Source organism: Pteropus medius, unplaced genomic scaffold (genome assembly GCF_902729225.1).
Source record: "Pteropus medius unplaced genomic scaffold, Ma_sr-lr_union100, whole genome shotgun sequence".
Taxonomy (NCBI): Eukaryota; Metazoa; Chordata; class Mammalia; order Chiroptera; family Pteropodidae; genus Pteropus; species Pteropus medius.
In genome coordinates this window covers 4,821,691-4,837,483 of record NW_024342644.1, presented here as the reverse complement: position 1 = coordinate 4,837,483, position 15,793 = coordinate 4,821,691, and the positions used below count along the sequence as shown (strand labels likewise).

Below are 15,793 nucleotides of genomic sequence, written 5' to 3'. Positions count from 1 at the left end.
ATTGTTTAAAAAGGTGTAGGTAACAACTGGGAAATATGTAATTATTTTTTCATATATTCTCTAAACAGAAATTTTAAACAGATCTATGACATAAGCTCTCTAGGGACACATGAAGCCAACAGCCCTAAAATACTCACTACTAAAAAAACACAACTTTACTATCCCAATTTCTATGCCAATGTTACATCATATTAACTACTTTGGAAAGAAAAATTATATACCTATATCTAGGATTTTAATATTTAACATACATATGTAATACTTATTACTTATTTATCCCCTCCCCGTATTTCAAAAGACTGGAAAGTGCTTACAAGATATAATTAATATAGTACAAATAAGATGTGAAAAATGTAAGACACATACTTGATATGAAACAATAAATTAGCTAAAGCACTATAACTATAGCAAGAATTTAGTGTAAAATTGTGGACTTTCTCTAAGGTGTTTAGACAAAACTGAACAGTCAAAATGTATATAATAAAGTTCATTCTCTAAAGTTCATAAACTTTGCTTGGCGATCTTCTCTTTTCTTAACTAAAATCTAACCAATTTATCTCAGCCCACAGCAGCTTAGTACAAGAAAATTACAATGAGAAAGTAAGAGTTACTAGTGGCACAATGAATGACAGCATGACAGTAAAAACAAATATAGATAATAAAACTGACCTGGAACCGTCAGAAAAAAACAAACATCCCTATATTTTAGTATATCTCTGTAGGGTAAGTGACCCTAAGTCATCAAGAAAAGTTAAATTAAGCTCAGTATACTCAAGTACTAGTGGTACCCAAAGTGTGCTCTCTTTACCAGTAATATCAGCACTTCAGGCCTTCTCCTAGCCCTAATAAAACTCAGGAGGTAGGACTCATCTGTTTTAACAAACGCTAGCAAGTGATTCTGATGTATGCTAAAGTTTGAGAACCACCACTTTAAGAAATTAGGAAATGTGATACATCTAATGACATTACAACACATTTTAGGGAAGCGGTCGCTTTATAAGAGGTGAATAAAATTATGTATACCTAAAAGTATTAAGATTCAGTTATCTGAAAAACAATGTGGAGCACTAGTCAGATATTAAAATATATAATAAAATGTTCTAAAATGAGAAAAACAAATCGTCAGTGGACGGCACTGAATACAATGCAGTTTACAGAACTACTTCCCCAGTGCTTCTCAAACTTTAGCCATGAGTTTTATCTGTACTATTATTTAATGATTTTCTACCCATCTCACTTCTCTTAAAAAATTTTAGCTTTTCCTACACAATAAAATCTAACAAATCACAGATTGATGCTGTGCTGGTCTTCACTTGCCCTTTCCTCACTCCATTCTTAATAGGCTGTCCCTCCAAACTGGCTTCTGGAAGGAGTGGCCTATGAAAGATATTAAAGGATGCCAGATATTAGAAGATGGGAGGAAAGAGAAGTCTTTCTTCCTGTGCGCGCTGCTTAAGCGCCCCATTTCCAAAACTATCGCTTCAGCCAGGTGGCTCCCTCCTCTATTCATTACACCATTTCTACCTTTTATCCTTCCAGTCCTAGGGATGGCAGCAGCTTCTGCTATCGCTAGTCTCTGGGCCTCTTACTACCCCATATTTATTCCTTTAACCACCAGTATATCTCTAAGTAGACTCTCTTAAAGGTGTTTCAGTTGAACAATCCAGAGTGAACTGTTTCTTGCTGGGTCCCTAAGGTATTGATATAGCAGGGCTACTTGTCAAATTTTTTTGTCTGCTTAATATGGAAATTAAAAACTGAGTCCTGAGATCAAGAAAAAATAAAATGTTCGAGAGGCAGGGAAAATTGGCATAGATGATAGAAGCTCTGTTCATCCCTCTGGCAACCAAATCAAAGTTGTGACAGAAACAAGGAACAAACAGCAAGGAAAAATCACCTGGGATCTAGATGAACAAGCCACACAACTAGAGAGAAACCTTAAGAAATCTCTGCAACGGTAGAAGATAGGATGGGGTGAGGACACGAGGCCGAGCAGCTGAGCGGGACAGAGGCTGCGCAAGCGGCAAGAGCCTCTTAAAGGGGCTGCGACAGCAAGTGGACTTCCGCGGTGACAAACCTGCTCACTCTGAGCACCAGTGCCGGTTAGGCTCAGCGCAGGGTACACCAGGGACTTACAGGGAGACACTGAGTTGTCAGAGTGAGGGCCGCTGTGAGGCTTTCTCCCCAGCACTTCTGCCGTAGGCATCCATTGTTCCTCTGTTGAGCCCTGCCCCCTTGCAGTGCCCAGACGTAGCACCACCGTAGCCCAGACATCATCAAACAGAGGTTGATGCGCCCAGAGGATTTCCTGAAACCCCGCCTCCCCCAACTCACGGTCCCACTCAAGCCACATCCAGGTGTATCCTCAGCGAGTCAGGTGCTCCTTGCTGAGCAGTGCCTAGACTCACACTAGAGACAGCAGGCCTTGGTTTCTGGTGTGGCCTTTTGAGGCAACTGTAAGCACAGCATCTGTAGATTGCTTGCTGAATCTTAACAGCTGGCCCCAGAGGGGCACAGGCTAAATTTGGCCTGCAGTTCACCCCCTCTCAGGACTGTGCCACAGGACACCTACTACACAAAGCCATACTAGTTAAGACAGGGAGACTCAGAACTTTGCTTAGTACATAGAAACAGACACAGAAAAGCAGACAAAACGGGAAAACAAAGAAGCAGAAACCATATAAGAGAACAGAGATCCAGAATTAATGGAGTCAAGTAACAGATGCAGAGTTCAAAACACTGGTTATAAAGATGTTCAACGAACTCAAGGGAAAGGTAGATGAATTCAGTGAGAATTTCAACAAAGAGATAGAAAACATAAAAATGGAAATGGAAAGCACCAAAGAGAACCAGGAATGAGGAACACATTATCTGAGAAGTATATCAGATGTAATAAACAAAGTGAATAAAGAGGATCGAACGACCTATATAGAGGATGGGAAAGCCAAGGACACTCAATCATAATGGCAAAAAAAAGAATCAAAGACTACAATAATAATTTAAGGAGCCTATGGGACACTATTAAAGGTAAAAATATCTGTCATTGGGGTACCCGAAAGAAAACAAGATGTCGAACAGCTATTCGAAAAAATAAAGATGGAAAGCTTCTCTAACCTGGTGAAATAGACATAAAACCCCAGGATGCTCAGAGAGTCCCCAAACCCGGAACCCAAAGAGGCCCACCAACACATATCATAATTAAAATGCCAAACGTTAAATACAAAGAGAGAATCTTAAAAGCAGCAAGAGCTAAGCATTTAATTATCTACAAGGGAGCACCCATAAGACTGGCAGCTGATTTCTCAAAGGAACTATGCAGGACAGAAGGGCGTGGCAAAAATATTTGACGTGATGAAAACCCAGGATCTACAACCAGGAATACTTTATCTAGTAGAGCTATCATTTAGAGTTGAAGGACAGATAAAGAGCTTCCCAGACAAAAATAAGCTAAAAGAATTTATCATCACCAAGCCAGTATTACAGGAAATGTTGGAGGGACTACTTTGAGAAGAAAAAAACGTATCAAAAACAGGAATAAAGAATGGTAACAACTACATTCCTATCAACAAGTACCTCAAATGGAAAAGAATTAAGTGCTCCAACCAAGATAGAGTGGCTGAATGGATAAGAAAACAAGACCCCTACATATGCTGCCTACAAGAGATTCACTTCAGATTAAAAGGCACACGCAGACTAAAAGGAAAAGGATGGAAAAAGATATTGTCTTGATGGACCTAGAGGGTATTGCATTGAACGAAATGAGTCGGATAAAGACATATATTGCATGAATTCACATACATGCGGAATCTTAAGAACAAAACAACATCATCAAAGCGGAAATAAACTCATAGATACAGAGAATATTTTGAGAGATATTAGATTGGAGGGGGTAGGGGGAAAAAAAGAGGGCAAAGGGATTGAGAAGTGCAGGTGGATGGTTGCAGAGTAGACATGGGGATAGGGAAGGTGGTTAATAATGTCGGAATGACTATGTGGTGGGGGAGGGGTGCTAGATTTGGTGGGGTGACCACTTTGCGAGTTGTGTGTATCTCTGATCAATATGCTGTACAGCTGAGGCTGGTGTGCTGTATGATGCCAACTATAATTGAAAAAAACTCACTGAATTGTACAATGTAAATGCAGGCAACTAATTGTCTATTATATTTCAATAAAGACGGAAAAAAGTCCTTGTATGAGATTCATCTTCTTTATCAATAATAGGACACACGTACCACACTTAAGGCAGCACTCATATTACCCAAGTTACTTCACACTTACAATTCTGTAAAAAAGTACATAAATAGGCCAGAAGAGAGGCTTTTGGTGAATATTTTAGAATCTTATTTAACTTATAGACATAAAGGCAAACATTGCTTTTCTTCATTCAATTCATTCAATCAATTCATTTGCTCAATTCATTCAATAAATCGATGAGACTTATTGGCCGCATACTACACTGTCAGGCACAGAACACCAGCAAGAAACAAGTTCTTGCCCTCTTAGAGCTTATATTCTACATTAAGGAGACAAACGAAGAAACTAGAAAATATAATATTAACACATAATATGATTTGTGCTATGGTCAAAAATAAAGCAAAAAAGCAAAATAGGATAGGCATTTTATATAAGCAAAGACCTGAAAAAAGTGAAGAGTGAGCCATGTAAATTTCTAGCGAAGTATTATAAACTGCGAGAATAAAAAGTGCAAAGACTCAAATATAGGAATATCCTTCGTACATGCTGACCAAGCTTCTGGTAACCTTTTTAATAAACACGAAATCTAATAAACTTTATATAACTATTTAAATCCTTCAAAATTCCCCTTTAATCATGTGTGTGCTCACGCGTATGTGAGAATCTATGTGTAATCTTTTGTTCTGTAGCTTTTGTATCTAGTCACTATAAAAGGACTAAAACAGTGGTCCTCACAATCTTCAAACCAGCAGCTTTGGTGTCGCCCATGAGCATGTTAGAAATGGAAATTTGTTTGTTTTTAAAAGCTCTTGAGACGATTCTTACGCAAATTAAAGATTGAGAACTGTGTACTAAAATCCTCTAAAAATTCAGTGAATATTACCCCAGTAAACGCCATAGCAAACATAACTACGACAAAGTTTTACCTAAAAGACCACACTATTTCCATGATTATCTCATAATCTTTCAAATACATCATATCATTACACCGATTTTTATACCTACTCCATAATACCAACTCAAAATCAAACCAGAAGTAAACATAAAGTCTATCTTTGAAACTATTTCATTTCTGGTTTTAAAGATTTAATATACATAGTAAATAACCAACTACCAGATATTGGAAGTTCTAAAAACAGGAAAAAGAAATGACTATGCACAAAATTGGGTAGACTATAAAGAGGTAAGGGACCCTGTCTATCAAATAAATATGGAGAAGTACTCCCCTGCCTGGCAATTTTTTGAGAGTTTTAAAGTACCAAAGATAGACTTCAGCCACTAATGGAAAACTGAGAGAAGGGAGCTAGAAAATGGGAAAAATAGTTTTAATATGGAAAAAAAGGTTCCTTTGACACGATTATCAAAGAGATAAATACTCAAGTCCCATTTTACCAGACTGGCTTCCTCCCTACTTTCAGAGGCTTCAGTGGAAGGCATAACTGCCACCATTATAACTTGATATAAGTTTTCCTACAAAAAATCTTCTCTGAAGACTCCAAGTCTGTGACAGTCACTCCCTTGCATGAACCAAAGGTGCCTTGTACTTCCTACATGATGGCAATTTGTCAAACAGAATGGTAATTTACAGTTTGTCCATCACCTCCACTAGAGCATCAGCTTTATAAGGGTAGACACCAAGTGTGCATATTGTACAGATTAGTTGGTGCATGGTTTTATCTACAATCGCACTGCTTAACCAACCTCTTATTTCCAATGTGAATATTCCATCACACATTTCTAAAAAGGACATCAGTAATTTTAGAATTTAAAAATAATACATTTGCTTGGGGAAATAGTTGCACCTTAAACAAATATTATTTTTGTTGCTACACTAAAACATTTCCGCCCCCCCCAAAAATGTGAAGCTATCCAAGAGTACGGAGAAACTGAACCATCCTCTAGAATGATAAATACAAAAAGCCAAAAAAATGGCGAGAAGCAGAAAGGTAACCCAAAAAAGCAAAATTAATGAAGGACTTAGAAAAATCAACAAATGGGGTATTAACATTTTTAAAACACTCCTTGTAACCCCAACTAGATAAACGTAGGTAATGAAATTAAATTCAAGGATTAAAGGAGTGAATCTTGAAGCTCGGACTGGTCAAGCTGATTGGGTCCATGTCAAAAAAGTCACTGAGATTTAGAATACTCAATTTGGGGGCCAGAAGTAAATTCAATTCAATACTACACAAATATTAAGCGTATGGAATGTATAAGGTGCTGTGAATATATTACTTTCCAAATTACATTTAACCTGAGTTCAAGAATTAAAGAAAAAAGGCTGAGGTGAGGAAAGGTTCTTCTATACTCCTAACTCATATGTAATGAAAAAGATATTCTTTTCCCTTACATGTTTTCACCAATTGGTAACCTCAGAAAAACCAGAGACATTCCTTCTATATGACCAACTCCTTTCTTATTACTATGATATAGCCTTCCTTTTTCTATAGAGTTCTCTATTCCTATTAGTTTTCTTGACTTGAGTTCTGTTTAACTCTCTTCTTCACATTATCCTCTATTAAAAAGTAGTAATCAAATTATAAAATCTCCTTTCTCAAATAACTTCACTGGATCTCTAACTATATATATGTGTGTATATACATATATATATGTAAAATATAATCCATCTTCAGTTTTAAGGTTGTGGAGCCTCATTCCCTCAGAATATACAGCTGTTTTTGATTTCTATCTGCTCTTTCAGCTGCCTTTATTTCATTGAGGCCTGTCACTGACCTTTAGTTTTCTTTCGGGGTTCTGTGCACATTCTCCTTACTTAACTCTCATGTTACCAGGTACTTCTTTCTAAACTTTTTAAGTCTTATTTCACAGTCTGTCTAATCAGTGTTCCCCCTTACTCTCTCCAAGCCCAAGTAAAGAAGAATAAGAGCTAAGAACCCAAGACTTCATGTGAGACTTAAATACCCAATTATAAAAATGCTAAATAGTAAAAACCTAGATGCCATTCTAACCTTTCGGTTACCTCAAGTTTTTTAATATATCCATCCTAACATTACTATTTTAATAATGCATCTCTATTATGACTTTAACACTCAATTATTTCCATGAGGGGGAAAAAAGTAATAAAGTATTCAAATTCTAATGCAGTTATATTGAATCTAGTTTCAATAATCTGAATTTAACCTACAAATCTAAGCTATTAGTTGTCATATTTGACAACCCACAGATAGGCAGTCAGCAGCCAAGCTTTCTCTATCTAACCAGTCTAAATCCCTCTAGCTACTTAAAATCCACCTTTTGTTTCTCTTCTCAACTTCAAGAGATTGAGCCAAAAAAACATGAGCAAAAAAATTCTGGCTAAAAAATTAAAAACTATAATTGGCCACAAATTTCTACTTCCTTCCAAGCAAACTCTGTCACTAATGCATTAAGGAGAAACATGACCTGGCTTAGCCTCCTGTTTTTAGTTTTCTATATTATAGAGGTGGTATTAATAGATAATTAACAGTAATCAAACAACAAGGGCAAAAAAATAATCCCCACAAGACCTTCAAGCTAACAATAGGAGACCCAATATAAATATTGTCCAATGCAGTTTAACCCAAAGTCACCTATACAATACTGCCACTTTTCTTAACACAATGCTTAAAAACTGAATGTAAGAGTTGATTTCTTAAATCATTCTCTGAAAAAGATAAGTGAAATCAAGCAAACTGGAATATCTATAGACAGAAAAGGCATTGCACTATCCTGTTTCCTGACAGAAAACACAGTAAATTGTATCTGGTGGCGAGACTAAATTGGGCTTCCCAACACAGAAGAATCTTTTTAAAATATATTACAACCATGACCATCAGCTAAGTAGCTACGAATTTCTGAAAAACAATTGTCATTAAATCTTTCCAATAATATTCTGTGCCTAATGAAAATGGTTTTAATTAGTGACATAAAACCAGTCTTCATTTTACTTAAAACTAATAGATAACTGCCTCATCAGGGAATTTTCCAGGAAATGGAGATAACACCTGAGCTTTTTTGTCACTTATTAGAAAAATTAGTAAATAAATTGATAAAATATCACACACAAGGGCCTCTCCTCACAAACAAAAACTACATTGCTTGAAACAATACTTGGATTTATTATCCTATATATTTAAATGACTGGTATTTCTATAAGGAAAATATATTACAAGTACCTACACTAGTAATAACTTAAGGGTTCGCCTCATCACTCAGCAAACAAGTCCTTAAATCCAATATGAGCCTATAAAAGATTGAACTTGGGTATATAAAGGAAAAATCTTCTATAAAGAGGCAGCAAAATCCAGAAACAATTAAAGTATTTAATTCAAAAGGTTCTATTTAATCACAATTTCAAATGAGTCCTTCCTTTACATGCCAGGCACTGTTCTAAGGGCTTTACTTATCTCATTTAACCCTCACAACAATTTCCACTTTACAGATGAGAAAATTAAGCAAAGAATTTAAATAACTTGTATTTATTTACAAGTTTATTACAAGTTCTGGCAGAGTAAGGACTCCAACCCAAATGCTGTGACTCCATTACAGTACATTTTTTCCTATCAACTATTTCCATGGATAGAATTAAACAGCTAGGATAAAGCAAATAAAGATAAAATAAAAATCAAAACTACTTAGTGACTCCTGGAATGAGTTAAGTATTCAACCTCTAAATATCCCTCCTTTTCAAAACTGGGAATACGATTTAGTCATCAGATACCAAGCAGGACAAACTTATTTGGAACAAAGTATCATATAGAAGGTACCAAAACAACAACAACAACAAAACCACAGTATCATATAAAGCAAGGTTAGGAAAACCATGGCCTATGGGCCAAATTCAGCCTTTGGCCTGCTTTTATACAGGCCTCAGGTTAAGAAAGATTTTTACATTTTCTAAAGGGTTGTAAAAACAAAACAAAGATTTGCAGGAACAAATCTAAAATATTTACTATCTGGCCCTTTACAGAAAAAGTTTACAGACTCCTGATCTAAGCTCCTGCACATATAAAGGGGTTTCCTCACCCTCTTTTTGAAATAGCTAAATGCAAGAACTGACTTGTAAGACAAACTACATCTAAGAAGATAAAATGAATGGATTCCCTTAGCTCCAAACCAGAAGATAAAACCTCTGAAGCACATCCCCCCAAAAAAGGGCAAAAATAAGTAGTTCCCTCTCACCAGGAGGTGGCAGTAGATTCTTCCAGAGGCAAGGTTCTGGTTTGCCCATGGGCTCAAGTTTTTTGTGGTGGCTACTAAGAAAAGCAGCTTGACCTCTCCAGAGCTGATTTTCTGGGCCTGACAATCTGCACAAAAAGGAAATCGGAAAGGAGACTGAACAGGTGACAAGAACTAACCACATCCTCTTTGGTGACCTGTTCACTCCCAACTAGAAAAATGACAGCATTTCCTAAATGCATGTGTGCTAAAAATTAGGGGGCAGGAGAGAAGGCAAGTTAAAACCATCAACTTACATTATTCAGGGATGTTCTTCATTTTTGCTTCTACAATTCTTAAGTTACTACCCTTCAGTTAGTTGAGTAAGACAATGGATTTCTGTCTCCACAACTTCAAGCAAGATGGCATTTTAAAGACCAGAAGTTAAAAAGGAAAAAATGTAAAATTTAGATATCTCAGCAGAGCTAATCCAGAAGTCAAAACAGGAAATTACAAGTCAGCTGAACACATGCAAAAGTCACAGGTACTGCATGACTACACAAGCCAGTTGGCCTGACAGGCAATGGCAAACATCCATTAATGAACAGTGCCGGACCTCTCATTCTTATTCCAGCCCTCTACTTCACAACCAAAAACTTCGTTTTTGCCCAGAACCCCTTGAACACTTAATCAAATAACATTAGTATAAAATATGCCATGTCATGAAGTTGCTTGCTGTTCATGATGACTCAGCAGCTGCTGCAAAACAGAGGTGACAGCCTAGGGTAGTGGATAGCAAGCTTGCAGTCAGTCTCCAAAAGTACACAAAGGTTGCAGTAAGGAGTAGAGAAAGTCCATATTTTAAGATCTAAAAGTTGATAATATTAAATAGAGTATTCTTTTGTGTATTCCTAGATACTTTCTCTTTGGTATTTTCTGCCAATATTAAGTAACACCTACAGTGTTGATCAAGAAATTCCTGAACATCTTAAACCCAATTCAAAAGCTAAAAATGTGTTTTCTTTTTCAATTAAATAGTTGAAGCATGAAGCTGAAAGTACTTTAGATAAGGGAAATGATAAATTATCAAGCTCTAAAACAAAACTACACAATCTAAAACCATATCGGCTATAAGACAATTTGGACCATACGTGTTATTTTGTCAAGGCATCATCTCCCCAAATTTAGATTTTTATCTAAGTACATTTAAAAATAAGCTATGATTATAACTTTTGCCACCTGGAATATATTACCCCTTTCTAAACTGTCCAGACCATCCAATGATCTGTATTTAAAACATTTCATTTTTTATGTAACTTTCTGTCAAGGAGATCTAAGAAAGCACTCATTTATTCTTCAGGAGAAACAGAAAGCATGTGTGTCTAACTTCCACTCTACAAAAGGATTACGGTAAATGGCCAGACTTGTGACTTGAATTCTAATCTTAAATCTGCCTGCAAGTACCCCCTTTCCTCACAAAGAAATCTGAAAACCAAGCTCTTTATAATATATTTGGGGAAAACTGGTGGGAGGCAATAGTAATGCCAAGACTTGTAATCATTAATAAAGAGCTATTTAACATTATAAAACACAATTTTTACTATTTAAAATTTTCCACAATTTTTACTTTCAAAAAAATTTTTATGATACAATTTAACACCAGTAAACATGTTGAAGTGTTCAATATTCATCATCATCCAGAATAAAGCAATCTATAAGTCTACCTTTAAGAGTATGCAACAAGTTATCAGACCCTTTTGCTATAATTTTGTTTTTTAAAAAGTTTAAGGCACACATACTCCTCACCTTAGTACCATGTTGACGTTTTGACTTTTAATAACACAAGTTTACATTTTTCTACTCAATCCCCATAACATTTAAAAATGGAATTTTCTCTGAATCAAATGTCTTATCATTTAGAATTAGGATAAACTCCTTTTCATAATTTCAAACGCCCATGAGTGTACGAGGTGGTTAAATTATAAGACCACCAACATTCCTGGAGTGTCAAAAGTACCTAAACTTCTTGAATACGCCCTATATTAAAATATTTTATGCATGAGATCAGAAGTGGCGTCCTGTGCATAATGGCCAATTCTAATTCCAAAATAAGGCAGATGGGAAGGGGAAGAGTCTCGCAGAGAAAGGACGTATGGGTGGAGAGGGACTTTCAAAATGCCCCAAAGCCACGGTAACTGTAACCCGGTTAAGAAAAAAAAAAAAATCTAAGCCAGTGCTCTCAGATCGGAGAGGGACATGGGCAGGAGAGAGGAAAAATTACTAGGCTGAGACTAGGTTACTCCATTTTCTGGGAAACAGTGCCCCCACCAACCCCCACTGCCCCAAGGCAGAGTCCTCACGGCAGCCTCTTCCACATACACACCCCGAAACGCGGGAGACTAGAAAACAACAATCGTAGGGGCTTCCAGTCACATCTTTTTCCTTTCTCTCTCAAGAGGACATGAGTAATAGCCTCAAACCCCCAATCCCCGCCAAAAACGAAAGAAACGCGCGCATCGTGGGCCTAGAATTTCTGTTCCCGCCCTGCGCGGGTTGGGGGAAGCCCCAGGCCGGGAGGGCTGGGAAGAGGCGGCCCGAACCACACGTGCGTGCTGCAAAATCGGCCTGTCTCAGCCCACTTCCCGTAGCCACCCCAGCGGCCTCAGCTCCCGCCGCCTCGCCCGGGCCTTTCCTCAGGCCCTCCCGGGCCCTCCCGACCCCTCCACGTGGGGCGCCAGGGTTCCTCACCGCCAGTTCCCTCCCACTGAGTTCCCGACACGCTAAACCACCAGGGAGTAGGGGTCCCGTACCTGGTGCTTTTGTCGCCCCTGCTGGTAAGGCTTAATTGGCCCCTGGTGGCAACGCCGCGTCCGGATCTTGCCGCCACCGCCCCCTCCGATTCCTCCGGCTCCCGAGGCCATGGCGGAGCCTCCGCAGCTTCCCGCTCCGGGGCGGGTAAGGGGGCGGGAGAGGCAGAGGCGGCCGCCTTAGAGACCCCTACCCCGCCCAGCCCCAGCCCAAAAGTCCGTCCGCGCTAACCACAGTGTGGGTCACAGGCACACCAGGAACCGCGAGGCTGCGAACAGAGTGAAGACAAAATGCGCGCTGGCAGCAAGGAAAGCGGTGGTGGCGACAGAGGCCGAGTAGCTGGCTCCGGTCCGGTGGCCTCTCGCAGACCACCTCCTCTGTGTATGTCACGGTCTCTATGGAGATCTGCCGCAGAGGACAGCGCGAGCGGCTCCTCTCGCTGCTTAGGCCTAACTCGACCGCTGGCTGAGGGGGTTTCTTCTTCCGTCGCCCGAGCCGTGGCTGCCGCAGTTGAAGCCGCCGGCGCCGCCCGCCTACCCCTCCCCTCTGCGCACAGCGCCCGCCCCGGCGTCGTCGTCGTCCCTGCAGTCGCCGCCGCTGTTGCGCGTATTGCTGCTGCTAAGGCCGCCGCCGCAGTTGCGAGCCAGAACACCGTCAGTCGTCAGCGCGCAACACGCTTGCATCATAACTCTGCGACCAGGTGATTGGTGAGGAAGAAGGGCTGGTTGAGCCCGCGCTCCCAGCCGCGAAGCACGCTGGAAAACGTAGTTCAGAGGGAAAAAGCGACTACCCGGAAAGGAAGACGCGGAAGGAGATTCGCGGACTGCCGCAGAGGCACGAAATCAGGGGCTCCGTTCCTTTTACTGCTCTTGGCTGGCTGTAAACTTAGACTTTTAAAAAGGCGTTTAACGTAGAAAGCAGTAACCTTCCTATTAACATAAAAGCGGTAACCGCCTTCCCACTCTACTTCCATTTGATTGGTAAAGTGACCAGAAAGTAAACAGTAAAATCGAAGACAGCAGCTAATAATAACATCTGATAAAAAAAAAAAAAGGGGGTGAAAAAAGGTTGAAAAAACAATGTCCATGATCTTTAAGCCTAAAACAGAATTAGGAAATATATACAGTTTCATTAATGTTCCATTAAACATATAAGGGCCTTGTTATCAAACACGAGGATTGGAATTTTGGCTCTGCCACTCTAGCTTGACCTTCGATAAGTCAAAACCTGAGCCTTGGCTTCCTCTATGAAATGGGAACTTTAAAATCCACCTTAAGGAGTTGTTGTGATCATGTATGTAGAGGACTTGGTATGTTTCCTGGTATACAAGAAATGGAATAAATGGACACAATTATTACCTACAAAAGTCAATTCACGTTGGAGGTAAGTGATATATTACCAGTAATAAAACTATATAGATATTAACTCCAAATATAAGACACTGTATTTAGGAAAGTGAATAAATGGACTGGGCTCAAAGCCTAAATCCACAAAATGTAGAGATTGTAGGAGGTGACGGTTAGAAAGGTCTTGGTGACCACGCGATCCAGCCCTTATTCAACAGAGAAGGCAGGACTCCAGAGAATTCATAAGGCACTTTTGTTCGACCAAGCTGGGCAGTCAAACCCAGGACCAAAACCTAACTTCTATAAGATCTGAGACAGAAAAAAGAAAATAATAATAAGGGAGAAAAATCTGTGAGAAAAAAAAAAAAACATAGGCTTTATATTCCATTTCAGAAAATTGACTTTAAAGCTTATAAATAGCTTTGGAGTCAAATAGACAATTTCAAATCTATCACTTACTAGCTGTGTAGCCTTGGGGAAGTTACTGATCCTCTTTCTAAGCTTCAGTTTCCTCATCTGCAAATAGAGTGAATATTAACCTCAACAGAGTAGTGGTTCTGATGAAAGGAATAATGTATATATAGCACATAATAACTGATTAGATAGAAAAGGCAGCTAGTATCATCCAGCTATCAGATACAAATAAATTAACTCCAAGACTTTTATACCATCTCCATCACCAAACTGCATTTAAATCACTATATAAATCATACAAGTCAAACTGTCAAACCAAACTTACAGTACCTTGGAATTAGTAATACCTTTCACACCTAAGGAATTATGCTGTAACAGGCATAGGTTTACAGAGCAAACAGCTTTCAGTGGCATCTCTGACCATAACCACCAAGTCTATAAAAAGTTGCCAAATATGATAGGTAAAATTAATCTACTTACTCTTCTGCTTCCTTGTTCTATCTAGCTTCATGCCTCCCTCCACCACCTCCCCATGAGACTCTCCAGGTGTACATGCTCTTCCCTCTGAAGCATCTCATCCTTCTTAACTATAATTGTTTCTCTTTCACAATTCTTAGCGAAGTATTTGACAAGTAAAGTAATTCTTAATAAGTTAACTCACAGGGAAGATCTCTTACCTGAATCTTTAACTGGGCTACATATATACGAGATTGAACTATAGCCACATCCCATTTTCCCTTTCACCCTACCTGATGCAGAATTTCCAGCACAGCAGAGTTTACTGCCTGGGATTCAAGAAATCATCCCATTCTTGGAGGCTGTAAATTGATGTGTAGGACAGCCTTCACTTCATATCCAAGCTTTGAAAAGAAGGGACATGCAAAAGAGCTGGGCCAAACAAGACAAAACTTCAGAATAGAAAATTGGTAGGAGTTGGTGGGATGTGGAAAAATCCACATCCCCCTTTAGCCTTGATCTCAATTGTTTACCCCACTTTACAGTAACTTTTTTGAAATAAAACAATATTCGGGGGAAAAAATAATACATTAGTCTCACATTCATGTCAACGAGTTTTTTGAAAATTTATCAGGCTTGACAGCAGAGAAGGAATATGAGGCAAGAATAAATCTGCATTCAAAACTTCCCACTGCCTAATTTTACCCTGAAATAGTATTCATCCTCACTGTGAGATGCCATAACTTCTTGTGCATAGTTTGGGGTTCTAAAATGATATCATTTCTATGCTGAAATTCAGTTTCGAGTTACAAATCATCAAACCTAGAGTTCCTTGCACATCTCTAATACAGAACTCACTCTTCAGTTAGGAATCACTAGTAGTAGAATGGGTTATAATAAGTTAAATATCAAATGGCATGGAACAGTAATGGGGACTCTTGAAATTCTTCCAGTCATATTAGGAGGTATCACTTTTTTTGTTGTTTGTTTTTGTTCGTTTGTTTGTTTTTTGAGGAAGGGAATAATTATTTAGTGTTTATAATTGAGTAATTTCTATAAATGATGAAATTTAATCCCTAAAAACCCAACAAGATTCTGTAATTCACAGAATTGGAAGCTACCATTTGTAAATTTTGTATCATGAACTAGCTATCTTTTTATTCGTCCTTTGCTTTTTATTATTAATTTCTATTCCCATCAGTCTTTAGGCCTACACAAAATTGAAATAGCTCTGAGAAGTGATCTTATGTTTTGGGTTATTTCATTGGGTATATTTCAATAGAAGCTCCTTTCTCTTCCATTAGTTTTTAATCTCCAAGAAGATGAGGAATTTTTCCCACTGCTATATCTTGAACACAAAAGCAATGTTGACACACAGCAGTCTTGCTGTATGTACTATAGGTCATGTCCCCAATATCCAGTTACTACCAATGCCAACT

At 38.7% G+C, this 15,793-nt stretch overlaps 1 protein-coding gene across 3 annotated transcripts in view; it reads right to left on the bottom strand.

Annotated features, from left to right (window-relative positions):
• Nucleotides 1-12,782, bottom strand: part of NUP153 (nucleoporin 153) — a 64,958-nt gene extending 52,176 nt beyond the window's left edge. For 2 of the 3 annotated variants that reach the window (XM_039866484.1, XM_039866485.1), the window contains exon 1: nt 12,141-12,782. In XM_039866484.1, the coding sequence (XP_039722418.1) occupies nt 12,141-12,251 (111 nt within the window). In that variant the 5' untranslated portion in view covers nt 12,252-12,782. Of the gene's footprint in view, nt 1-9,354; nt 9,480-12,140 lie in introns of all 3 variants that reach the window. The other variant, XM_039866486.1, reaches the window with a different exon arrangement.
• Nucleotides 12,783-15,793: the final 3,011 nt, after the last annotated feature.